This window comes from Balaenoptera physalus, assembly GCF_965194825.1.
Source record: "Balaenoptera physalus genome assembly, chromosome: 12".
Classification (NCBI taxonomy): Eukaryota; Metazoa; Chordata; class Mammalia; order Artiodactyla; family Balaenopteridae; genus Balaenoptera; species Balaenoptera physalus.
The window spans coordinates 45,401,263-45,428,788 of NC_138897.1; the positions used below are offsets into that span (position 1 = coordinate 45,401,263).

General features: G+C 43.2%; 1 protein-coding gene and 1 pseudogene across 13 annotated transcripts in view; one reads left to right on the plus strand and one right to left on the minus strand.

Moving 5' to 3' along the window:
- Positions 1-27,526, plus strand: part of LOC309639174 (large ribosomal subunit protein uL4 pseudogene) — a 470,274-nt pseudogene that overhangs the window by 408,480 nt on the left and 34,268 nt on the right. The gene's annotated exons all lie outside the window — the stretch shown is intronic.
- The window catches only part of FHOD3 (formin homology 2 domain containing 3), a 490,767-nt gene that overhangs the window by 137,828 nt on the left and 325,413 nt on the right, over positions 1-27,526 (minus strand). For 4 of the 12 annotated variants that reach the window (XM_082415969.1, XM_082415968.1, XM_082415964.1 and 1 more), the window contains 4 exons: positions 7,369-7,470; positions 4,247-4,600; positions 3,761-3,835; positions 2-115 (listed from right to left, as the gene is read on the minus strand). In XM_082415969.1, coding sequence (XP_082272095.1) covers positions 2-115; positions 3,761-3,835; positions 4,247-4,600; positions 7,369-7,470 — 645 coding nt within the window. The remainder of the gene's footprint in view (position 1; positions 116-3,760; positions 3,836-4,246; positions 4,601-7,368; positions 7,471-27,526) is intronic. The other 8 variants (XM_082415967.1, XM_082415966.1, XM_082415965.1 and 5 more) reach the window with 4 other exon arrangements.

Sequence of the window (27,526 nt, forward strand, 5' to 3'; positions counted from 1 at the left end):
CCTTTCCAGCCCGGCCTCCTGTGGAGGTGAAAGAGGTGACGTGAGGGTGATGGGCACATTGGATCCAGACGAAGGTCTCGAGGAGTGATGAGAGTTGTTGCCAAAGTTGCTGTATCTGGAGAGTGCAGAGATTTAAGTTGTGGGGCAGGAAGGGACAGAAAAATGAGTACAAGTCAATAAATGAATAACACTTGGCAAACTATGTTAATTTTTGCAAGAAAAACAGGTCTGGAAATGCTAGCACTGTTAGTGATTACCCTAACTTGAAGAAACTTGGTAACTTCTTTGTTTTATTTCTCATCAGAAAAATTTCCCAAAGTCGAAAACTATTAGGCAGCAGGATTTATGACAAAGGGTTTAAATAAAACCCTCATATTTCTTTTTAAGTGTACATTAAAACTAGTTGCTAACATAAATCAAGAATCCAAATTACTTTCAATTGAATCTGAAGATTTTCTTGCCTCTCATGGTGGCACAATTAGCATTAATTGCATCAAAGGTCTGCAGAAAATACCAGATGATTAGCTAAAGAAACATCGGATTAAAAATTCTCCTTTAGGTGTTTCTGAATCAATTTCATCCATTAAATGCTATAATCTCATCACATGCCCAACGATCAAGGAGAAACTGTCCCCAGACCTTCTAGGCTGGCCTGATGCTTAGAGGTGCACGTATTCGATGTTTTCATCCAATATTTCCCTAGAACCAAAATTATAGCCACTAGGTTTAAATGAGCTTTTATCATTTCCCAGTCATCTCTAACAAGTTTCAGGATTTGTAAAATTCTAGAGTTTTCTTTGTTTTTCAGAATAGCTGTTCTTTAGCTATCTATTTGTATTTAGCTATCATGATCAGAGCTTTGCCTCACAACCTCCTCAGCTACAAGGTAGGGCCGACTCCTTCTAAACTGGTGAGGACACAGTACTGGAGTGTGTGGGACCCCAATGGTCACTATGATATAAGTGCACAAAGACCTTCCCCCATTCAGTGAGTCCAATATAAACTCCCATCAACTAACCATTCTAGGAAGCAATTTGACCTGAAAATGTGGATACCCCTTGACCAAGTAGGTCTACTTTTGGGGTGTTAATATAACTTTATGGTTATTTATAGACTAAAAGTATCACACAGGAAGATACTCACTGGAGCCTCATTGAGATCATGGCAAAAAACCGGCAACTACCCAACCAGGTAACAATGTGAGAATGGCTAAGAAAGTATGATGTAACATTCGTCAATGGAAGATTACACAACCAGTAAAATGATTGCCAATTTATAAGTGATAACATGGCAAATGTTTATAATGTATGTGTACGTGAGAGTGTGTGTGTGTATAAATATACACACACACATACTGCATGTAACATCAAGATATAATATTACACATTGAGTCTGATCACAATTGTAAAAAATATTCTTAAAGGCTAAAAACCACATGTAGAAAAAAGTGTAGAAAAACGGGCCATCTATTTTTAAAAGTGGAATACGGAGGTGAAATTTCAGTTTTCCTTAATAAATTACATTATTATAGTGGGAGATAAAATACTTACATTATCCCAAATCTACCCTGTGTTGCTAAGTCTGGTGTGTTGGCTGTTGCTCTTCTAATCTGCTTATTTGGTATCATGTGTCAGCCTGTGCTAAGTACCAGGCACTCTGGCAGGCAGATAGGGACTCATAATAATACCCCACCATCCTCCCCTGATAACATACCACCTTCATGGGACTTGGTTTCTGGACACTCATCTTCTCCTCTCTTAAAGCCCCAACACTCTACCTGTCCAACAGGTTGTTTACTGCTCCTCCAAGTGAGTATTGGCTTGATTTTTCAAGAGGGCCCCCAATTATACAAATATTGAATCACTATGCTGTACACCTGAAACCAATATAACGTTATGTCAATTATACCTAAATAAAAAAATTAAAAAAGAGGGCCCCCCAAACCACAGGCCACAGAGAAGACAGAAAAGCAAAGGATGAGAATATACGAAAGAAAGGAAGCAGCAGAGAGGGGAGCACGAGCTCAGCAGGGAAGACAGGGAGAGAAGCAGGAGGCAGTGGGCCCCACTTGGGAGGGAAGGACGCTGCCCAGGTCCTCCAAGTCCTCAGAGACAGGCCCTGGGCTCCAGCTTCAGCCCTGCATCACCCAGCTGCCTGGACACTAAGCTTGTTATTCTACGCAAGCATCTAAAACCATCCCCTTCCCAACCAAAAGTGGGCATCCCGGAGAATGTTTTAACAGGATTACTTTACTAAAATTATGTTTCGATGACGTTATGGAAATAAAACAAGCATAGTGTCGTTTTCCCTCTTTTGGTTTTTCTAGTGGTTGAGCAATTAATTCAACGACCTCATGGTCTGTCTAATTTTGCTTCTGAATTTCAGCCAAACTAACTGGATCATACAATTCACTCAATTCACTACACGGCGTTTTTTAGTTTTGTTTGTTTGTTTGTTTGTTTGTTTAACATCTTTATTGGAGTATAATTGCTTTACAATGGTGTATTAGTGTTTGTATTTTTAAAAAATTCTTTTTAATGACTAACTGGTTGGTCTCTATTATAACCCATTTAATTGCAGTCAACCACTGAGCAGTCAAATCTGTGGCCATACAGACCTCGAAAACCACAGTGAGTGAACATCAGAAAATTAATTGGTACGCACGATATTTATACAATATTCAAATTCCTGTCAAATGATTAAAAAATTGTAAACTTTTCTCAGTGAAATCCAAGCCAATCTTCATTCACAAGCATGCAGCTGCTTTTCTCAATTTATGTGTATATTTGTTTTGTCCATTTCCATGTTTCTATTGCTCTCATCCCCCAGGACTGTCAGTGGTACTGAAGCCTGGGGACCAAGTGGGAGGGACCTGGGTCCCAGGAAAGCCCCGTCAGAAGCTGTGAGACCATCACCATCCCGGGCTAACACCACCCTGCTGGGGAAGATGAGGTTGCCAAGATATTTTTTCTTCCGGTCAAATGTGCAGCTCCTACCTTGTACACGGATACTGTTCTTGGGGAACGTGAGAGCTATGTTGGATGCATTTCATGAAAACTGTGTGAAAGATCACAATAACTGAGAATTTTAGACCTAAAAGACACTGGTAGAGGACTTGTGGTTTGGAGGTGCTCAAACTGGAGGCCACGTACTCCTGATGGTATACAAAGCCAATCTGGTAGACACCATTCCCCACGTACCCAACCTCTCTGTGCCTCAGTTTCCTCACTGTATATAAGCGCTAGAAATAGAACCTACCTCTTCAGGGTTAAGTGATACTTTAAAGTACAGGGCTTGGCTCTCAATAAATGCTCAATAAATGTTAGCAATTATTATTATTACTCTTAATATGAGAGTGGCCATCAGTCAATACTGACTTTTATTATTGACTTTGGACAACTGATTGTTTAAAATATGCAAACCCTCTGCTCCCCATTCCCCGCTCTGCAGAGAGGTCCTGATCCACGCATCAGTGAAGGGCAGGCACACAGGCAAGCTGACAAGCACCTGCTGAAAATTCCCCGTGCCATTTTGATTTGCACACCTCCCTCTCTCTGCCTCATCTCCGGTTTGCATAAGAATCATTGAGGTGTCCATACTTAAATAACGTAATTATACTAATGCCTGTGAAGTGATTCAAACTGCAATTGTTTGCCATCTCATGGGAAGCTATGAGCAATGTTTGAAAGAAAATCACATACATTAGAATAAAAACAGAAAGCTATAGAAAAGGGAAAGGAGATAAAGAAAAGACACCCACCTATTGGAAGAGAAAGACCGGAAGTTGTAAGGCTCGGAGGCAGAATACGTGCTCGGATGGAGAGAATCAGAGGAACTGTTAAAGGAAGGAAAACCCCACTCAAAACGCTGCCTGGAAAGCTGGCAAAGCACCTGGCTGCCTTCTGCAGATCAAAAGAGAGCCCGTGCCAGAGATATGGGCTAGAGATGTGTAGATTTTGACAGACTGTGCATATTTTTACAAACCTTAAATTAAAAAATCCATTTTTAGTAATTACGTTATAACACAAGAGCTCCTCAATTCAAGCAGCTGGAATTTTCTTCTGCCTTTTGCCTACATACTGGTAATTAGCGAGCGCTCAGGGAGTTCACACCACAACTGCTCTCTGCTCTGACTGGAATCTCCGCAAACGCAGCGAACGAAAGACAAGCCAGAGGATGCAGCTAACACGCTGCGTCACCGTCCCCGGGTTAGCCTCGCACAGGCCATCACGTGGGCCGGATCTACCTGCTTTCCTGCTGGGATTCGGCTTCCTTTTCCTTGGTGGACAAGGGCGAATCCTCAAAGTCATAGGAGAAGAGGTGGAAGGGGCTGTGAAGCACATAGGGCAGCTTTTCTACGGTCGGTGACGCCTTCGCGGGGCCGGCTGCGGCGCGGAAGGGCTGAGAAGCCGGGGAGGGCGTGGAGGGCGCGCGCAGGGCAGGCCCTGAGGACCCTCCGCGCAAGGCGGTCCCCGCTGCACTGCCGGCCGGGAGCTGCTTTCCCGGTGAGGAGGCACTGGAAGCCGCGGGGAGGGCCGGACTCTCGGGCTCAGCATCCTTTCCGGTGGGGACCTGCTCTGAGCCAGGGCTGGCCTCGACGCTGGGTCAGCAGGGAGGAGGGGAGGAGAGGAGGAGGGGGAAGGAAGGCGAGGGAAAGAGATTTGGGAGAGAGGGAGCAAAAGTTAGGAAAGAGAAAAAGACACGTAAAAGCTCACTACTGTTAGGGCCGCTCACTTAAGAGTCCAGCTGTGTTTCTTGACCTGCAGCATAAAAGCCAGAAGCCCTGGTTTTCCCAATAATCCTGGCGCCCTGGGCTTGCCAATCTGGGGGGTAAGACCCACCTATCCTCTGAGCATACAAGGGCCTTTATGAGGGGATTTAGTGGAAGCTCAAAGGCTCTTCTGCACCTGCCCCTCAATCCCCAAGTTTCTCCCCACTGGTTGTGTCGGCACCGGAATTTCCACAATTTGAACTTCATTTCTTTGTCTTGATCAAACAGGGGATCTGCCCTCCTCCTGAAACACCCGAACTTGAGGACGAGGTATCCCACGAGCCCCATACTTAACAGTCAGTGCTTTCAGATCCTTTCTGGAAAGCAAGTGTGGAGAAGGAGAAAAGATGCCAGCAAGAAGTGCAAAGAGCTGGAAATGAGGGGCCGGCAGAGTGAAGACGTTTTGCCCGGTTCACACTTCCCCCAGGGCCTCCTCTACCACTAAGCCCTAGATGTCTAGACTCCTGCAGGCAGGCCTCCTTCTGCCACAGATACAGTTATGAAGACTCTCCATCTTCAGGGGACTGGATTTAGACCACTTAGACATTTTGAAGCCTACCTTTGTAACAGGAGAATCTACATTAAACTCTGCATTTTTCAAAACCATAGTCCTTTTCCCAGAGAACTTGACCCCCAGCCATGCCCACTTGGGAACGGGATGTGAGCTGTTGTTTTTCCTACCTCAAATCCAGCGCTCCATCTGTATATAACATACCGGTTTCCCTGGCTCAGGGGGAGGATGGGATGAGACCACACTGCAGTGCCCAGGGCAGGCCTGGCACAGGTGGTACACACACACAGGGGGCACACGTGGTGGGCACACGTGGCGGGCAAACACAAGGAAGCAGCCAGCAGGAAGGGGAAGCAGTGGAAGACACCAAGCCCACAGAAGTAAGCAGAATCTTTCCCACCACTTTTAAGTCTAGTAGGTTGACATCAGGGAAGAAATAACATCCAGATCAATGTTAATGAACACCGTGGTTAAGATCAAACGCTGGTGTTTAATATGCACACCTTTGCTTCCTAAAACTGAAAAGTCTAACTGTATAGTCTCTGATGAAGACACCCTCCAGAATCAGTCATATAGTCAAAGACACTGCAGAGGACAGGATAAACCAGCATCCACCTGTGTAAATAACAATCCCATGTAAAGACAGCACGAGTCAGTAGGGACGCCTTTGGAGGCTGCTCTTTCCAGCCAGATTCTTCCATCTGGTCTGTAGGTGCTGCTGAACTGTTTGAGTCCCTGAGGGTGAAAAGTTTGTGGGTGGGACATACCACACACATTTAAGCACGTGTGGAGCCACACCGATGTATTTATTGAGGGTCCACAAAATTTTCTGACTCATTTTTGACCTAAGGTGGGACTGTCAACTGAACCTCCTCCCTTCCCAGAGCATCCCTAACTAAAGTCACTACCCCCAAGCATGGCACTCGGCACGGGCAGGGGCCCTTGGTTAATGCCGACCTTTCTCCCCATCTCATTCTGGAATGTGTACCTCACTCTCTGTCACTAGGTCATTCCTCTCCTCTCTCTACATCCTGCTGGCTTCTTCCCGAACATTTCCAAAGGGGGGAAGCAATCAGTTCAGAGAGGTTTCCATGACCCCTGGGAGTGGTGGGCATCTCAGCACATCAAATGAGCCTGTCTGAGAACTTTTATGTGCGCTGGTGGCCCCGAGAATGAGGCCACAGCAGCAAAGAATCACATTAACTTTGAACTTGGTAAGAGAAAGATTTTACCCTAATTCATCCAAGATCCTTTTGACTTTGCTTATTTGTGGAAAAACTAACAGCAACAATATCAGTTCGCAGCGTAATCAATCAAGTGAAGGAACCATTCAGTTATAGAATTATTTTTGAATATCAGAAAATGAACTTACCCATGATCAATTTTTATTTTTCATACAGACATCATTTGGGGAAAATACCACAAAATTTACACATATCTGCAAGGTGCCTGTGTCTGTTAACATTGCCCGAAGACAGAAAGGCTGCACCTTGGAGAGGTGAGCGGAGGACAGAAAACTCCCCCAAAGGGCTGTAGAGCTATGGTAGTTGTTCTAGGCATGCAAATAAATGCTGGGAATTTTTTCTACGCTATATGGGGTGAAAAGTGTTTCTGTCCATTTAGATAAAAATCAAAATGCATTATTCCTACAGCAGACATCCACACATTATAGATAACATTGTACTGGTAAAATTAGTAGGAAGAAGGGGACACATGGAATTATCCTTCCTACAGTGTAGGGAGGGTTAAAGTTTTCTGAGCAGAGAGGAACATCCCGTTAGGTACTGTCAATCTGACTGAGCCAAAGCACTCAGTGAGGGAGGGGACAGTGGGGAGAAAAGCTCCTGGCTGTGTCTCCTATAAAGCAAGGTTAGAAAGGCAGCGTTTGAGTAAAAAACACGGTTCTCTAGGGAAAACGTGCTCAGTTATTTCTATAAAACTAGTCACTCTGTGGCTCCGTGTAAACGTTTGCCAGTGGGAGCTAGTGAGGAAGGGAGGAGGCTACTGAAGGTTGGCTGCAAACTATCCCTTAGGAAGGAGACTCCAGGCTTTTGGTGGGAGCCAGGGAGTGTCCAGCCCTCGGTACCTGTCCTCGCCCGGACAGGGGGCATCGTCATCTTTCTCTTCCTCTGAATTGGGCTCCGTGACTGGCTGCTCCTCTTCCTCCTCCTCCTCCTCCTCCTCAACCCTGAGGCAAGGCCAGGAAAAGAGAAATGCACACAGAGACAAGATGGAAAAGCAAGATAAGCATTACAGACAAACAGGAAGATGAAGCAAAAAAAACTCCAGCTGGCTGAGATGAAAAGAGCACACTTAGAGGAGACAGTTGTGAGATGGGGAAATTTAAGTGCGGGCTGGAGATGCAATAACCCAGCACAGCCAAATTTCTTTGTCAAGTTGGCTGGATGCCACTGCCTGCATCCCCCGACCCCGCTCCTCCCATCCCCCTACCACACATGATTCACCACAGCTTCTGGCCTTGGGCAGGCCTCCCAGGTGGTTCTCCTTCTGCATACTGTCATGCAGTGGCTGTGCTCAGGGCTGCCCAGCGCCTGCAGCGAGAAGTCCTCATGTCTTCACTGCATTCCTTCCAGCACCACCCTCTACGGTTGGTTTTTGCATGTCACTCCCTCATTCTCAGTCAATGTGTTTGGGGGTGGGGGGCTGATTCTCCCCCCCGCCACTTCAAGGGTTAACACATGGTCCAGGTGGAGTCAATCTGGGCCACCCCTGGGATTTCTCCTGCTGCCTTCAGGGATGAGAAGGTACAAGGACACCCTAAGTCTAGTGGAGGAAGGCTGCCTGTGAGTGACCCCGGCCCAAGAACAGCAGAGTTGGAGAAAGAGGGACGGAGGTGGAGAGAGAGGAAAGCAGTCTCCACGACAATTTTAACACTTGCATCTAATACTTTTGAAGCTTCACCCTGGCCTTTCACTAACAGAAGATAATAACTTTTCATTTGTGCTTAAGGTAGTTTAACTTGGGTTTTGTCCTTGCAGCTAAACAAGTACAGACTTTGATAACTGACTTTCATTACCCTCCTTTGGCCTCTAAATTCTATCAACATGTGACTTATGTGATGCAAGTGTTCCATGTGGAACACTTACCCAAGCTTCTCAATCCCTTGCCAAAGGGATTAAAACTCCTGAACTCCAATGACCTTCATCTTTGTTCACTTCAGGCCCTCACAGGCTGGACCCCACCATCACATCTAAGTAGCCCACCTTGGAAACCTTACATCTAAACTTCTGCCCCCCAACCACAAGCCCCCATTCCCCCAAATCCCTCATTCCTCTCCTCCCACCATAACTCTTCTGAAATCTCAGTGTCCTCCTCTACTTCCTAAATGTCCACCAGCTCCTTCTTGCCTTCAATCCTTATGAATTGACCGTTTCCCACTGTAGGCATCATTCTGCCAAAATCTGTAACTCTTTTGCCCCACTCTCCTTCAGTTACAGTTTTTCTTTTTACTGAAATATAAAATACATACAGAAAAGTACACGAATCACTGAGGTTTTACGGAATAGATGCATCTACATAATCAGCATTCCTTTAAAGCTCCCTTCCAACTGCTTCCCTCCCCAACTTGAAACAGCACAGGTCAGCTTTGCCTGATTTTCTTCTCCATCTAAAAGGAATCATACTGTATCCAGCTCCTTTTGTTCAGTATTACACTTGTGAGATTCATCTATACTGTTATGTGTACTTGAAGATCATTCTTTCTCATTGCTGTATAGTATTCTCTTACATGAATATACTATAATTTAGTTATCCATTCTACTGTTGATGATAATCAGGTACTTTTCAGTTTGGGGTCATTTTGAATAGGGCTGTTATAGGTATTGTAGTACATGTTTTTTAGTGTTTTGGGTCATAAGATATGCTTAAATTCATCTTTATTAGAAACTATCAAACAATTTTTTAAAATGAATGAATGAATTTACATTCCCATAGATAGTATATGAGCATTCTGGTTCTTCCACATCCTTGCCAAGATTTTATATTTTTGTCTATTTCATTTGCCATCTAATCTGTGTGTGATGATGTCTCATTGTGGTTTTACTCTGCTTTCCCTGATGAATAATGAAGATGGGCACATTATCATACTTTTAATGTCTATTTAGATATCCTCTTTTTGAAGTGTCTAAGTACTTTGCCTTTAAAAAAAAAAAAGAAAAGGCTCGGACTTCCCTGGTGGCGCAGTGGTTAGGAATCCCCCTGCCAATGCAGGGGACACAGATTCAATCCCTGGTCCAGAAAGATCCCATGTGCAGTGGACCAACTAAACCCATGCACCACAACTACTGAGCCTGTGCTGTAGAGCCCGCAAGCCACAACTACTGAAGCCCGAGCGCCTAGAGCCTGTGCTCCGCAACAAGAGAAGCTACTGCAATGAGAAGCCTGAGCATCACAACAAAGAGTAGTGCCCACTTGCCACAACTAGAGAAAGCCCACGCGCAGCAACAAAGACTCAATGCAGCCATAAATAAATAAATAAATAAATAAATAAATAAATAAATAAATAAACTAAAAAAAAAAAGGCTTTTGATTTGTAGAAATTCTTTACATAATTTGGATGCAAGTAATTTGTCATATTCTAGTGTTGCAAATATGTTTTCCCTGTGGGTTGCCTTTGCATCCACTTCATGGTATCTTTTAATAAACATATGTTCTTAAGCTTAATGGGACCCTATTTATCTTTTTTTCTTTGATGGTTAGGGTCTTTTTTGTCCTGTTCTTTTTTTTTTTTTTTTGCTTACACCAAGGTCTTAAAGGCATTCTCTTATGTGACCCTTTAAAAGCTTTATTATATAACCTTTCCCATTTAAATTTGCAGTCCATCCATAATTTATTTACTGTATCATATGAGATAGGGGTAAGATACATCTTATCCCCACGTGGACATACAATTGGCCCAGAACCATTTAGTAAAAAGGCTTTATTTTCCCCATGTTAGTATCATCTTTATCATAAATCAAGTATATATCTGTGGGTTTCTGGACTTTTTCTCACCATTAGTCAATTTTTCTATCCTTGCATGAATACTATCTTAATTATTACAGTTTTATGATAGACCTTGACATTGCAAAGTAAGTCCTTTGCCCTTTATACTTTCATAGAAGTTTTGAATCAGCTTGTCAATCAGCTTCACCAAAATCTAGCTGGACTACTAGTTGGGATTGTATTGAATTTATACACAAATTAGAAAAAGAACTGACAATTTTACATATTGAGTCTTCCAATCCATGGCTGTGGTATATCCTTTATTTAGATCTAATCTTATTCCAATATTCTTTCATTTCTTTTAAAGCTTTAAATTTTCAGTAACAGTCTTATATATTTTCTGTTAAATTTACTTCTAAATATAAATTTTAATGCTACTGTACATGTTATCAATTTCCAATTTAATTTTCTATTTATTTGATGATATATAGAAATAAAATTGATTTGGGGGGTAAATTTACCTTGTATCCAGCAACTTTTCCAAATTTATCAATTGTAATACTTTTTATATAGATTTCTTCAGATTTCCTATATAGACAGGCATACCGTCTGTAAGTAATGATGGTTGTATTTATTTTGCTCCACCTCTTATGCCTTTCTTTTTCTTGCCTTATTACACTGGCTAGGAACTGCAATATTACATTGAACTGAAGTGATGACAGTAAGCATCCTTTCATTGTCCCAAATATCAAGAGGAAATATGAGCTTTGCCACAGATTTTTTATTCTTTATCAGATCAAAGAAGTTTCCTTGTTTGCTAAGAGTTTTTGCCATATATGAGTGCTGAATTCTATCAAATGCTTTCTTTCCATTTATCAAGATAATCATATGATTTTCCCCTTTATTTCTGCAAATGCAATGAATTACAAAACTGCTTTTTAAAAGGTTAAACGAACCTCGCATACCAGCAATAAACCCCACCTTGTTATACCATGTTATCCTTTTTATAAACACCTGGGTTCTATTTGTTAATATTAAGAATTTTTTAAATTGAAGTATAGTTGATTATAATATTATTAAGAATTTTTTACGTATATCTTCTGGAAAGAGATTGATCTATAATTCCTATTTCTTAAAATGTGCTGATCAGCTTTTATGGAATAAAGGTTATGCAAGCCTCATAAAGAGGTAGGGCAGAGAGGGTGACAGCTGTGGAGCTAAAGAAAAAGAGATGGATCCGAAAAAAATTAAAACAGATTTGGCTGAATTTGGTGACTGGTTAGATGTGGCAGGAAAGGAAGAAAGAAGTATTGGTACAACCCCATGGTTATATACCCCATACCTGGATTGAGGGGTGCTTCTGTCAGAAACAAGGAAGCCAGTGGAACAGTGAAGACAGCATTCCTCCTGTAATGCCACAAGCCACAAACGAGAACACCCCATCTGTCCTTCTGAGCCTGGTACAGCTCACCCTCACACACCACAGTCCTTTTTCTTGGCAGTCCTTTTCTGCTCTAACAGCAGTCAACTTAAAAGCTGTACCCTCAACCTTCAGCCTGAGGCCACCTTCCCTCAGCTTGATCAGGAATTTGCAAATGTTATTACTTCTGGTCTGCCCAGAACCCATGGATCTCTACCCTGCCAACCAATGGGTCTCTCCTCTTTAACACAAAACAGGGAGCCCCAGCCTCCAAAATGACTTGACTTCATTTGTTCTCCCAGGTGGTAAAGTCATTTAGAAGCAAAGTCTGCTGGAGTTGGAGAGGCTCGGAGCCAACTGCCTGGGTTGTACTCCAGCTCCATAATTTACCAGCTGTGTGACCTTGGGCCCCACCTTCCTCATCCCAATTTAGGATATCAACAGTACCTACCTTCTAGGAGAACTGGGTTAATATGTAAAGCACTTTGAAAAGGAGCAGTATACGGTGAGCAAATCAATTTGTTTTAGCTATTAGCTCTCATCATCATCATCACCATCATTGTCACTGGCTTTGGAGCCTTCTTAGGAAATCTCTGCCATCCCCCACTAATGGATACTCAGAACTCTGCTTGATTCACTAAGGAAGAGGACACAGTACTCTGCAAAGCATTCCCAATCACTGGCAGATAGTAACACTTTCCCCTTTATAACTTCCACCTGTGTAAGCTGCGTATTTTTGATCCTCCTCTCTTGCATGTAGCTGTCCTACAGATGTATGAAGACAGTGATTCTGATCAACATCCCAACCTGTTTCCTCTTTGGGCTCAACATCTCTGACTCTGCAATAAATCTTCTGATGACTTGTGTATGTCATAGCTTTGCTATCATGAGTGGCAGAGCAGGACCAAGGGCAGGCAGCACAATGACTCACTCAGGGAATCCACTTCCAGGAAGTCCCATGGTCAAAGCACTGACCTTGCCCTACAACTCAAATGCATGAAGAAGGAAATACCCTCTCGTAGGGCATAGGACTTTCTATGCTTGATTTTATTTAGTTTCATCCTAGTAGAATTAGTCAAATGGAATGATATTTTATGCTGCTAATATTTAAGATTGAAGAATTAGTTCAGACAATTTTTCTTTTTCCCTAGCTGAATTGTCTCTTAAAGTACAACTTAATTTTGTTTATACTTGTTCTAAGGCATTCTGGGTCTTTGGCCTCTGGCTTTCAAATACCTCTAGGGGTATTCTGCTTGTTTGTAATTGATAAGGAGTTACTCTAGGGCACAGGCCTGTTCTGAACCCATCAGGTAGTCTCCTTTTAACCACAAACAGTCCCAGACTGGAGGCCACCCTCTTCACGTTGGAAAAGCAACAGGCCCACCGCCTGACCAATTCTGCAGGGCACAGTTTCCTTCAAAGTCAAATTAACTTTCTCAAATTCGGGTCTCAGGCTGATGTCACGTTTCTTAGGCTTCAAAAAACAAGAAGGAAAATGGATGTTGCTGAGATGTTTTAAAAGTACAATAGAAATATTTAAAACAGTATTAAAGTATATTCTAGGACCAAAGCAATCAGGATGAGGAAGAGTTAAGCAACACATTTGGAGCAGACATTTCAACACATCTAATAGACATAAATTCAAATCAGGAATATGAAAAAATATATTTTAAAAATCAGTAAAAACACAACTATAAAAGTGAGCAAAATACACAATCATGGCCGACACATTTATATGAAATGATATTTTAAAACCGAAGTTTAAATATAAATCAATCAGAGTTTAATAGAACTCAATTGGAACTACAACGAGATACCATTTTTTATCTGCTTGGCAAAATTAAGAAATCTGAAGATAATACTAAGCACTGAAGAGCATTTAGATCAACTGGTTCTCATATATTGCTGATAGGAGTGTGCATTAGCATAATGACTCTGGCAAAATAATTGGCACTATCTCATAAAGTTAAGCATTCATATCATGAATATGACTAACATCACCTAGAAGTGGCATTGCTGTAGCCTGGGGCAGTGGTTCTGAACCAGGTGATTCTGCCCCCTAAGGGACATTTGTCAATGTCGGGAGACATCTAGTCTTAGATGTCGCATCCTACAATGCATGAGGCAGCCCTCCACAACAACATTTGCACCGAACACTTTTGGTCCAAAATGTCAACAGTGCCGAGGTTGTGAAACCCTCTCTAGGGATGCCGAAGCATGTGCACCGGGATATGAGTCTGAGAATATCCTCAGCAGCACTGTCTGTAATTACCAAGAAATGGAAACAACCCAAATGCTCACCAATGGGAAAAAGGATAAATAGATTGCGGTATATTCCAAGCAGAGAAAACAGAAGACCTTCAGCATCACATGACAATATGGATGAACCCTGGAAGCATGATGTGGAGTGAAGACAAGTGCAAAGAGAAACTACAATATTCTAATATTTTTATAAAGTTCAAAAAGGCAAAATTATATAATATGCTATTGTTATATAATATATATATATATCTGATAATACTAAAAACAAATAACAACAAACCCATAAGACAACACTAAACAATATTTAAGAGTGCTGGTTACCCAGGTTCAGAGATGTGAAAGTTGGAAGCTCATAGTAAGTTAAGGGTAATGCTCTGGGTTTCTAGCTAGACGGTAGTCTCATGGATGTTCTTTATATTAATATTTATATACCATTAATAATGTTAATCATGTTTATAATATTAATATTTATAATATTTATATTTATATAAAGTAAATAAACTAGGAGAGGGCCACACATGGACCAATGATGCCAGTGTATCATGAACTAAGGATTATGATTAATTCAATTCTGGACAATTAGAATTTTTTAAATAGATTTTACTTTTTAGAGCAGTTTTAGTTTCATAGCAAAATTGAGCAGAAGGTGCAGAGATTTCCCATAATAAGTAACAATACAAACATTTTTTAGAAGTGAAGAAGTGTAACCATGGGGCAAGGGCTCTCTCTCCATTTACCCAACAATTATTTATTGAGCATTTATTATGTGCAAGATGCAGGGGTACAGTGGTTAGCAGAGGTTCTCACCCTTAATGTTTACAGGTCTGTGGGGGAGAAAGACATTAATCTAATTGTACCAGGAAGTACTCAAGTGAGAAAAATTTCCACAGTGCTGTTGGGGCAAAACTCAGGAGGCCAAGCAGGAATTGACCAGAGGACAAGATGGGACTTTACACATGACACTCTCCTGCTCCAACACGTACACGCTAACCTTAGGATTAAGTCCAACTTGCCCAGCTAATACCCCCATCATCTCGCCAACTTCATCTCCCTCTCTCCCTTCAGCAACTCCCCCGCCCTAGTCTTAATCAGTCTATTGAGCTGTCCACCCAACACCAAGGGCATTTCAGCTTGGGGTCCTCAAAGGAGCCATTCTCCCTGCCTGGAGTTACTCCTGCTCTGTTTCTCTAGTGGACCCAGCCGCCAGGGACATCCAGTAAGTACTCACTGCCTGTTGCAGATCTTTGGCCCAGTGGACCTCGCATGGTGCTCAGCATGGAGATACTCGCTATGGATGGTCAACAGACAGAGTGACAAGAACTGGAAAAATGACCTTGGAGATCTCCCCACGTTGCAGATAAGAAAGACGAGGTCCAGAGAAGGCAAGATCACACAACCTGCCAGTAAGAACTGGCGACGTCATGAACCCAAAGCAGAATCTAAACTGGTTTCATTGCTCCACCGTCACTGCACATTTCCTTCTAAGCAATAGCACCCTGGATGGTGCTTCTCAATCCTCCCTGCACAGGGCATAGACAAGAACATCTGCACAGCCCTCCAGAGTAACGGACAGGAGACCCGCCCAGTGCCCCAGTCACCCCGGACCTGCCTGGTTGCCCTGAGGGGGGGAAAAAAAAAAAAAAATCAGTGTCTTGACACAGGTGTGACCCATTTGTGGCAACTAGTTAGTAAGTTCTGTATTAAGGTTTAGATAAGATGCAGGCATTTTAAATGCCCCATTTAGTTCTGTAAAATGCATATGACATACTATAATTAGATGAAAAAAATATGTCATAGAAATAGTGTTACTGTGAATATAATTAATGCCACTAAATTGTACAATTAAAAATGGTTAAAATGGTAAACTTTATGTTATGTATATTTTACCATAATAAAAATTTTTTAAAATTTACAATTTAAACAAACAAACACAAACACAAAAACAAACAGAAGAAATAGTGTGTTAAATTTCTGTCAGACAAAGTGCCCCCTTGGGCTCCATCTGTATCCCTCAGATGGAGCAAACACTGCATCCCTCTGTGAGACAGTACACTTCAACTGGAGTTTGAACTTAGCCTCCCGGTGACTCATACTTTCTGCTCTCTTCAAGGCCGTTTCTAGGTTACCAAGGCCCCAAGAAGGGATTTGAAAATTTCCAATTAGTTATCTTAATCAGTTAAGACGTATATCTGACCAACTGAAGCAGTGATTTCATTCAAAAATAGTTTTGTTATTCAGCAAAAAAAAAAAAAAAAAAGAAGAAGCAGCTTCCCTCAAAAGATTTTTGCCAGCTACTAAGAGAATGAAAAGACGTTTAAGAGAGCCCAGCTGTTGCTCTGATGTTTCCATGGTGAGAACCCAAAGTTAGACAGGAAAGTATTTATTGTCCCTGTAACACTCAGAGTTTAGAAGGAGCATATTTACCGGCCACGGATACTGAATATACCCAGGAACTGGACAACTGGCCAGAACCTTAATGCACGAGCCATTATTTTGCTATTTTGTTTTAGAATAAAATACTATTGGATCCAGCACGTTATTTCTGCGGAAAACATGGAGCAGTTTAATGTAATGGAATTCCAGTCTGCATAGCCTAAAACCAATAGGAAAAAAAGACACAATTAGTAGCCTGGTTGCAGGTTTATTTAGGAGTAAAACAAGTCAATCCAGTGATAACTGCGGACTATGAGGTGTCTCACTACTTTCTTTTGTGGGTACTTTGATTTTATGTTTAAAAAAGACTTTATTCCAAGCCAGAGAGACCACCTAATTGCCTTAAGTGTCTCTTAGAGGCCTGAGAGAGCAGGAGAGAAACTAGGATGAAGGTAGACTGGAATTCTCTGTGACCTTCTGGAAACTGCAGGGACGCCAAGCACAGACCCAGGCTGAGGTTTCAAGATGGCAGCCTCCAGAGGCGAAAGCAGCCCTGCCTGCGTCTGGCTTGGCTCCATCTTGAGACCCAGAGACTCTCTTATGTCACCCATAAAATAAAGTGCAACAGCAGAACAGGAGCCTTCATCTCTGGTAGTCTGTGGTAGCCGACGAAATGAAATTGTGTGGACATCAGACAAGTTCTCTCATCTCCAGAAGTTGTACAACTATTAGTCAAATAGTGTGCTGTCTAGCCAAGCTCACTTTTAAATGTTTCGAATAACAGAACTTCTTACACACATTCTGTCTCATGTTTTCACAAACAGGAAGGCAATGATACTAAAGAATGAAAGACTCCAAGTTAGAAAGAGACATGATATGTGTGTCTTTAAGAGGCAGATATCAAATGTAACCACCACGAGGAAGCCAACCCCGTTTCAGAGTTCTGTGTGTAGGACCATCTTTCAAACTCATGACTCAGTTTGATTCTAGAACTCGAATTGCCTTTTCACGTGCTTTGGACTTCAACACACCACCATCAATCATCCTTCAGGACTCAGCCCAAATGCCTGAGGAGGCTTTTTGGCCACCCCCACCCCCCACACCCTGCCCCATCCCACTATCCTCTTTTCTAAAAAAATCTTTTAAATTAATATTTAATTATAAGAATTCATACTCCCTTTGAAAAAGTATAATATTACTGATAAAAATTAAGTCCCCTTTGACCAGAGGTAACCACGGTTATAAATTCGGTGGGTAAACTTCCAGATTAAAAAAGAACGTTTTAACATATATTATTCTACAGTCCTTTTAATACAGCAATTGATGTGGCAAGTATGTTGGTACTTCTGGTGTGACGCATTTCTTATAATTGCTAGTTGCATCCCGTCATGTGGCTATGCCATGTTTTCCTTATCTAGCCACTCCCCAAGTTGCTGTTACAAGTGACGCTGTAATGACAATCCCTGCACATGCCCTTGTGAACTGCACGTTATTGCCAAGCGCATATCCTTACATCCCTGCTACCTGCACACAACCCTGTTTGCAGCCTTCAGAAGCCCTCTTCCAAAGCTACACACATTTACTGACTACAATATTTATGTGCACCCTGTCTTATGAGGCTGGGAGAGTCCTAAGGGTCCCGCTTACCACTGTATCCTCAGAACTGAAAATCTGGCAGCTACAGGAAAATACAAGCTGGTGAATAATGAAGGAATGAAAGAATATCATTTTGTTCTCCTTTGGCTCATAAGCTACTATTCCTGCCTCAACAAACTCAGGGCAGTAATCATAACATCAAAGTTCATAAAATGTCAGGACTGACTAAGAAGTCTATCCCTGTATGGTTACTGTGAAATAATATACTCAGTGTTGGGGTTTCGCTGATAGAGAATTGGTGGCTTGCTCGTTTACTTGTGGGCGTGAGCTATTATGGATGTGGACCCAAGTCCCAGCCATGTTTTAACAACCGCAAAGTCACTTCTTTTTTTTTTTTTTTATAAATTTATTTTATTTTATTTATTTTTGGCTGCATTGGGTCTTCGTTGCTGCGCGTGGGCTTTCTCTAGTCGTGGCGAGCTGCGGGCTGCTCTTCGTTGCGGTGTGTGGGCTTCTCATTGGGTGGCTTCTCTTGTTGCGGAGCACGGGTTCTAGGCGCGTGGACTTCAGTAGTTGTGGTGCGCGGGCTCAGTAGTTGTGGCTCACGGGCTCTAGAGCGCAGGCTCCGTAGTTGTGGTGCACGGGCTTAGCTGCTCTGCGGCATGTGGGATCTTCCCAGACCAGGGCTCGAACCCGTATCCCCTGCATTGGCAGGCGGATTCTCAACCACTGAGCCACCAAGGAAGTCCCAAAGCACTTCTTCTCTGCTTCATGATTTTTTCCCCTTTTCAGGATCAAAATTATTTACTCTTCTAACTCAAAGTCAACTTTGCAAAGCTTGTTATAGGTGAAAAAAATATAGATAAAGAAAGAAAAATATCTTCCCAAGTCCAGTAAGTATTTGTTTCACTTCAGAAGGCCTGCCACTGGCATGAAGCCCTGATACCCTACACCCGCTCGCCCTGTTCTGTCCCAAGACCTCTAGGAGACCAAGGCCCGCACGCAGCAGGCCCCGACTAGCCACATCTTCATGAGGGCTCATCTCCAGTCAATGTTTAAACTCATGTTTATAAAACCAGAACTGCATGACTGGGAAAAAACAAACCTCAGGAATTAAAATAATTTCTCTGGAGGCAAACGTGATTACTGTAATGGAGTATTCCTGAAGTGTGATATAATTGTCTCTGATTCCTCACTGAGTTATTGTGTCTTTGGGAAGCATGCTTTATCAGGATGTTCAAATGGCACTTAGGCTGCAGATACCCGTCCCAAATGTGCCCAGGCTTCCCTGTTCTGCAGACCACTCTCCCAGGGCAAGGGGTAGGCTTCCCTCTACTTGGCTTGGCTCTGCCTCCTGTTTCTCTCCAGGGAAATCAGACTCTCACTGGGCTGGGGGGTGGTGGGGGTGAGGCTGCAGTCACTCATTTATTCTAGTTATTTAACAAACTCTCTGACGGGCGCTCTTACGCAAAGCACTTTACATGGTCCGCCCCTGAACTCCTCGCAGGAACTGCTGAGGTGGTACTATTACTACCCAATTCACAGCTGAGGAGCTGAGGCCCAGAGAGGTTAAGGAGCTTGCCCAGAGTCACAGAGCTAGAAGCCGGGATCTGAACCCAGGTAGTCCAACCCTAGCATCTAAGCTCCTGACCACGATGCTCTGCTACCTCCACTATGATCATTTCTTTGTGGCTGGAAATAAATGCCTCTTCTCTTTAAGGACTGGAAGAAGCTGTGAATCTTTCCTTCTTTCAGATTCTTTTCATGTATTCAAGTGTATAGGGAGTCTACCAGTTCTCACCCCTTGCCCATCTCACCGAGGCCCCATTCCACCATGAGGAGCATCAATGATGCCTTGATACAGACAAACTTGGACCACAACTATAGCCCATGTTAATCCTCATCAGTCTCTGAAACATAAACATTACCTCCCTTAGAAATCAATGTTTTTTCTACAAGAATATGATGCTTCTGTGATCACTGTCAGCTCGCTGAACACATGTGTGAGACAAGAATGACATTAGGCCAGGTCTCTCTTTCTTTGGGTCTCTCCTCGTCAGTTTCCAAAGCCTATTCCAAAAGGGTCCCTTGCAAAATGCTTCGCCAGCATCACCTTGGTCCACTAGAAACACCTTTTGTGCCATGTCAGATTTGACCTCCTCAGCCTACATTTTCAGGGTTTTATTTCCCTGCTAGTTCAACCTTCAACACTGAAGAGTTACTACCAGGCTCCCTCCACAGACTCTTGTAAAAGAGACAATCTCATTCTTCCTTCCATGATTGGATTTAATCAACTCAGTTTAGTAATCATTAGAAAGCCCCTGCTCCATCTCCAAAGGGATCCTGGAATTGCCAGGGATATAAAGAGAGAGATGCTTGCTCTCCAGAAGGACCACCCACACCCACACCTGCATGAACTGCCAACAAAATCAGCTCTACCAGAAAGGGCTGTGAACAGTCAGGACATGGATGGGAAGAGGTGTATTACAGAAAATGGAGAGTTTGCAAGGTCAAGGGCAAGCAGGCTTGACACTGAACGAAAATACCCAAAGCAAGTCAAAGATGTAACTAGAAACAAAAACCTTTCCTTCTCTTTGAAGCGTGTTCACCACTCCCACAGTAAAGGGCTGTCTCTTCCTGCAACATGACACCAAGTAAGGCCACTCTAGCTTGAGAAGCATTCACACTTGAAGACAACCAATATCAAGGTTCATTGACTTGGGAAGTGAGTGAACTTCTCAGTTTCAGAATTTCATGACAATTCTACACTTTATCCATTCACTTCTCTGCTCACTTGGTTTGTTTTCCCTGGGTTATGGCATCTAAGCCCAAGCTTCAACCCTCACCTGCATGTACCTGAGTTCCAGAGGTGCCTACCCAACTGCATATGGGACGTTCTACCTGTGACCCAGATATCTCAAACTGAAAATGCCCACAGCTTACTCAGTGGCCTGACAGCCATCCCACGACCCTAAGTTAGTGGCTGCCTAGGGATCACCCCGGACTCCTTCCTCTTTCTCACCATACAGTCCGGTCACCATCCCACAAATGACGTCCATCCTGTATCTCATCACCTTCTCCTGCTTGCCATTCTCCCTGCCACTGCCTGTCGGGCCTCTCCACCTCTCTCCAGACTGTGGCCCAGGCCTCACCAGGCTCCCTGTTTGCTGTCTGCTCTCCTCCCATGCACTCTCTGTGCTGTTCCCACAGGGGTCTTGCTGAAATACCACCCCGATCTCACTTCTTCACTTAAAATTCATCAGTAGCTCTGTTCAGTTTTAAAGTTTTGCCATTTTCTTCAGAATCTAGAAAAATCCCCCAAATTCAATTCAGCAAAGTCCAAACCCCCAAAGAAATCTGCAATCTGATCACAGTGAATCTCTTGAGAAACCAGAAGTCCTGCGCCAGAAATCAGAAGAAGCTTTGCAAAGTGACCTCTTCCTCATAGCTTTTGCTTCTGTCCTCTCTTGGAGCAGGTGCTCTCAGTTCCAAGTTCACAGCCCTCTGCCCAGCCCCCCACCCCCCAGCCATCTCCCCTCCTATCCTCCCTTTGCTGTTCAACACTCAGGAAACCACGAAGGGCTTCCGGGACATTAACTGGTGAATCTGAATCACTGGCTGTATTCTAATCATACCTACCTGAGGAGGTCACATCCCTTGCTGGTGAATCCGACTGGTAACGAACCATTACTGTCAGATCAATCTTCCCGAGTAGCTACTTGCTGCTTATGATACCAGTGGTTGTTAATCTAGTTGTGGTGAAATCCTCTAGCACGGTTTTGCCAGTGCACAGAATCTTCTCGCCAGTTCACGTTCATATTTATTTAATGATGACCTTCTTTAATAGCACAACATCCGGGAAAGCTCCAGGGCATGGAGTGACTACAGTAACAACACTGAGCTAAGCCCACATTTGCGCTGCCTCTCTTGACTCCCCTGCCACTCTATTAAAGCGGCATCAGCGCCCTGAGTTTACAGTGGAGGAGACCGAGGCCAAGCCTGGGGAGGAAGTGGGAACTGTAGCTGGAAAGGCCATGCCTGTGCCCTCAACAACCTGTTCACTGCCAACTACTTCCAAGAAACACAGAACTAGGGCTACTCTGCTATTTCTGCTGCAGATCCTGCAGCTAAAGGAGGAGTGGAATCCGTAAGCCCTGGCAATGAAGCCCTGTGGACAAGGCATGACACAGACCAGAGGGCAAGGCAAGGCACGGCCCTGGAACTAAGCATCCAAATATGCCTCCTTCCTGACAAAATGCAGGAAAATGGCCTCCCCAACCCTGCACAGTTTCAGAGTTAGGCTCTCCCATCTGCCCACTGGTTCCTGGGGCTGGTAGAAAGGTGCCAATACCCTTTCCTACTCCCGCAGGAAAATAGAAAACCACACCCTCTCCAACTGCCTCCCTCCAGCTCCCACCCCGGATGCTCAGCCCCAAGGCTTGTCTCTCTTCTGTCCACCACCCACTGGGCCACTAACCGGTGCACATCAGGTATGATCCCCCAAAACGTGAGGACAGCTTTAGCCTCCGATAATTGATAGTTAACTGTGGCTTCCTCTCAACCATGAACTTTTGTTCTCTATACCCTCTTTCCTGCTCCCATCACCAAGATTACGGCTGGTTAGTTATGATTAACTGGGAAGGCTGTTCCGGTGTTGCAGTTATTGCTTTGAACATTTTCAGAACTCCTCGTTAGGAACTGTCTTCAGTGCCAATTTATGAGAAAAACAAGCAAACCAGTATGATTATTTCAGGATCAAAATCTAACAGTGATTATAAACAGCACAGCTCTTGGGATGACCAAGTTCCAATAAACATTTGCTCTGAATGATTTTTTGCTTTCTCAACAAATCTAACTCATCCTCAAAAGAGAAAAACTTGTTACTACAGAACACGTTCTATAGATTCAGAGACTAGTTCCAGGGATGTTTAGCTCTGAGTGCAGACTCTGGACTAGGACTGTCTGGTCTGGGTTCAAACCCAGCTGTGCCACTTACCACCTGTGAGATCTGGGGCAAGTTCTTTAACCTCCCTGTGCCTCAGTTTCCTCATCTGTAAAATGGGGAGAATACTACCACCTGCTTCATGGAATTTACAACATATGTCAAATTGCTTAGCACCACAGTCAGCACAAAGTAAGTGCTCCATAAATGTGGTTCCTGCTATCACCACTCTGCTACTACTCACCTCCTAGAGGGTGAAGGAAAAATAGAGAGCATTCTCCCAAGACAACACAGAGAGGCTGCAGTTAGAAAGAGGACACAGTTCCCTGAGTGAGCATGACGCCTAAAAGTCACACAGGAAAAGACTAACAGATTGGACACTATAACAATATGTTTTATGCATATATCAAGAGATGCCATAAAGTAATTTAAAGATAGTTAAAATATAGGGAGAAAATGTGTGTGACATAGTTGTCCGAAAGTTAATATCTATAATGTATTAAAACTACTACATTCTCTCTACTTTTGTATCTGAAAATTTCCACATTAAAAACAGAATGGCTGTACACCAATTAAAATGCTTAAACCATTCAGGAGACAAATGAGCCAAGGATATAAACAGACAATACTCAGAAAAGGAAATGTCCACAGCTAATGAAGCAGTTACAGATGAACAACCTCAGTAGTAATAGAAAAATGCAAATTAAAATGCTGAAGCACCACATTTTACTTTTCAGCATTATAAAACTTCTGAAAAATTCTTAACATCCAGTGCTGGTGATGGTATGGGAAAATGGTCAATTATATGCTTATGGTAGAACAGCAAATTGATATGGCCTTTTAGAGAGCAATATGGTTGACACCAATGTGTAATACAATATTATAAAATGTAAGTGTCCCATGATCTAGGGGATTTCACTTCTAAGAATCTCTCCTGAAAGAATGTTAATGTATGTGCACAAATGTGTGTGTGTGTGTGCATGTGTGTGCGTTCATTACAGAAAATTTGGTATTAGGAAAAAAACTGGAATCAAGCCATAGCAAAATGAATGAAGGCATTACGGTATTATGGTATATCCTTACAATGGAACACTAAGCAATAATTTTTAATGTATTGTAGTAATTTTTTAAATGTACTGACAAAAAACTAGAACTAATAATATAGAAGAATGGCAGTATGCATTTGATAATTGCTTACTAATTGCCAAGTACCCAGTATATTTGTTTTATTTCTACAGAATCACAGGGGGGAAAAAAGGGGTAGTTTAATAAAATGGTGAAGGGCAGAGACTCCGGATCCAGACCACCTGACCTCTAAAAGCAACTCCACATAGATTAGCTGTGGGACTCTGGACAAGTTACTTCAACGTTCTGTGCCTCAGTTTTTCCTCCTGTCACATAAAGAGAATAACAGTATGTATATCTCATAGGGTAACAGTGAAAAGCTGTAGTACACTAAAGTTCTTAGCATAATGCCTGGCAGATAATTAAGCGCTCAGTACATTATTTGAAAACATATAAGAGTTGTTCTTTATTCTGTTCTCACTCTGTGCCAGGGGCCATGTCTAAATGGATACAGGGCTCGTAGTGGCAGAGCCAAGCACCTCCATTCTATGTCCTGTACAGCAGTGATTCCAAATTCCATGCTGGTGAGAATGTGTGCAGACTGAGTGCTCCTCTGCTCCTTAGGATCCAGGACCGGTTCTCGACCCGCAGGTGTGGACTGAGCTTCTGCTGTTGGTGTCCATAGTCTGTCCCCACATCACACCCTGCCAGGCTCCTCGCTGCAGCATGGGTGGGCTAGCTACCCCCGGTCAGTACCCGTGGCCTGTAGCCCACGTGGGCATGGTCCCTCCTGGTCTCCCCTTCTCCAGGACCAAGGGGGCCAGGCCACAAGCTCTCTGTGCTGCTGGAGGGTCAGGCATGTCTGTAGGTCAAAGTGCTGCATCCAGTCCTTCCCAACTGCAAGCTCCAGGCCCGGCCACAACCCTTGACTCCTGGTCAGTCTATCTACTTCCTGATCACCTTCAATTTATTAGAATGAGTAGTTTTGTACAACAAATATTAAGCCTTTTTTTCCTTATTTTTACCCCTAATCTAACCTCCATGGACGAAATCTCAATTCTTGAATTTAACTCTTTCACTTCTGGACCCTCAGTTGATGACACCATCAGTCGAGAGGAGGGCATCCACCTCTCCTCCTCAAGCTGAGTTCTCAACTCCACCTAAACACCTGTGAACACTGCGTGGACAGAGGTGGCTCTAGTGAGCTTGTCCCCTGTGTTCCTCTTCCTCCAACCAGGTTCCCGAGTCTGGCTGCAGAAGACCACACCTTCTGTCATATCATCATTTTTCTGTCTTGCCATTCTGTTGAATGCTGGTGTCACATTCCACTACGTCAATATTTTTGGAATGTGACAGGTGTGAAGCTGATTAGAATTGGATATGCTGGGCATTTCAGCTACTGAGAAAATCATGACATTTAGTCAAACTTTTGGTTCTCAAAGAGGGCTCAGCATATTCCCTGAGAATGTGAAGTAGAAAACTTTGCTAAAAGGAGTTAAAACCAAACCAAAACAAAACAAAAAAGGGACTCTACTGTACTATCTATACAGTAGCCCCCAAATTTAAGAATTATATTCTCTGAAAAAAAAAGTCGATTTTGACCCATGCACATGAGCATTTAAGCTAGGTCCACAAAGTTCAAGAAAGCTACCCTGCTTCCAACAGTCAAAAGACTCCCTGCCTCAGCATCGTCCCAAGGAGGTGAAAATCACACCAATTACGTGCCTTCCCCTAAGGCAGGGCTGACATTGTAGAACAGATAATTCTTCGTTGCGGGAGGCAGTCCTTGCACTGTAGAACGTTTAGCAGCGTCCCTAGACTCACCCACCGGATGCCAACAGCACTCCCCACCCCAGCTATGATAACCCAGAAAGTGCCAAGGCATTGCCCCGTGTCCCCTAGGGACAAAATCACTTCCGGTTGAAGACCACTGCCTTTCGGGGCCACTGGGACTGGTCCCAGCCTGCCTCTACATCCCTGAGCAGCGCATCCTTTTCTGGGCTCATTGCCGCACGCCCTCCTCCCCACTGGCTCTGTATGTCCCCTAGTCTGACTCTTCTCCACCCTCTCCAACCCCCTCAACCTCCCACTGGGAACGCATGAGCAGCCATCAGCAAACAGCCTCCACACCTTCATGGAACATTCCTTGCTCTAACCCTGGACTTAAGGATGCTGTTCCCTAACAGACTTCTCCTACGGCATGACGGGTTCTTCTCTCTTACCCACATACTCCTCTTTGCCAACTCCACACCACTTCCCCTGCAACTTCCCTCAAGAAACGCAGCCCCTTAGAATATGGGTTGGCAAGCCTGTGGGCCAAATGTGGCCCACCACCTGTTTTGGTACAGTCTGTCAGCTAAGAATGATTTTCACGTTTTTTTAATGGTTGGGGGGAAAAAAATCTAAAGAATATTTCATGACATGTAAAACTCAAATCTCAGTGTCCATAAATAAAGTCTCAGTGGAAGGCAGCCACACTCATTCTCTTACCTGTTTTCTATGGCTGCTTTTATGCTACAGAAAAAGCATAAAAGCAGCCATCGTTGCAACAAAGACTGTCTGGGCTGCAAAGCTTAACGTATTTATTACCTGGCCCTTGACAGAGAACATTTCCAACCCTTGACTTTGAGGAATGTGGGAGCTGTCTGTACCATCTACTTCCAAGCTGCTGTCACCATCCACTACCCTCCAGGTCACTCTTCCATGTGTATTAAAATATACACATGACTGAAAGCTGGATGGCACAACTGCTAACGTGAATGACTAAATGAAGTTCAAAATTACCTCTACGGGTTAGAATGTTGTGTGGAAATCAACAGGATGAAATTAAACTTTATATATTAAGTCCCATGCCAAGTTCATTGTCAGAAAGATGGAGATATAGAGCAGGAAGAAGACCCAGTGTGTGTTGCCAGAGGTAAGAACCAGGATGAATAGGGAAACATTATAGGGAAATTCTATCCATATAGTGAAATGCTAAGCAGCAACAGAGCTACCACATTATGGGGCAAATTTAGACCAGGTGACTTTACTAACAAGCCAAAAAGTTCAAGGATAGAATGGGGTGCCTCAGGGAGGAGAATGTCCGAGGTTGAGTACACGGAAAGGGCTTCTGGTCTGGGCTTGACAACCCTGAAGACTTTTTAGTCCTAACACTATATACTATTACAATTTAAACCAGAGACACTGGCTCTTTTGATGATTAGATGCTAAAAATAACTTTCTTGGTAAAAAAATGAAAGCACCAACATTTTTCTTCCAATCAGATCTGTAAATTTAATTGCAAAGGTGAAACTCACTATGGCACACAGAGTCACAAGAGGTACTTTTAAGTGGCAGATGACCAATAAACTCATACCTTATTTGGTACATGCTCACTGTGGACTTCTATTTCTTCAGAAACCAAAGCAGAGCAATGTGAGTTTTGAGGCTTATTCGTCCTTATTAAAGCACATAGCCTAGCAGGCCTAAGTCTGTAAGAAGACTTGGGGATTTTCTCCTGTTCGACTCTCTTTGATTTTTATGTTAACCTGAATAAAAATACACATACATGGTATGTAAATCAAATTCCCTGTCTGAAAAGTCAGAAGTACAAATCTCACTCAATAACTATGTTTAGGAATGGTAGGGTGGCAAGTGGTT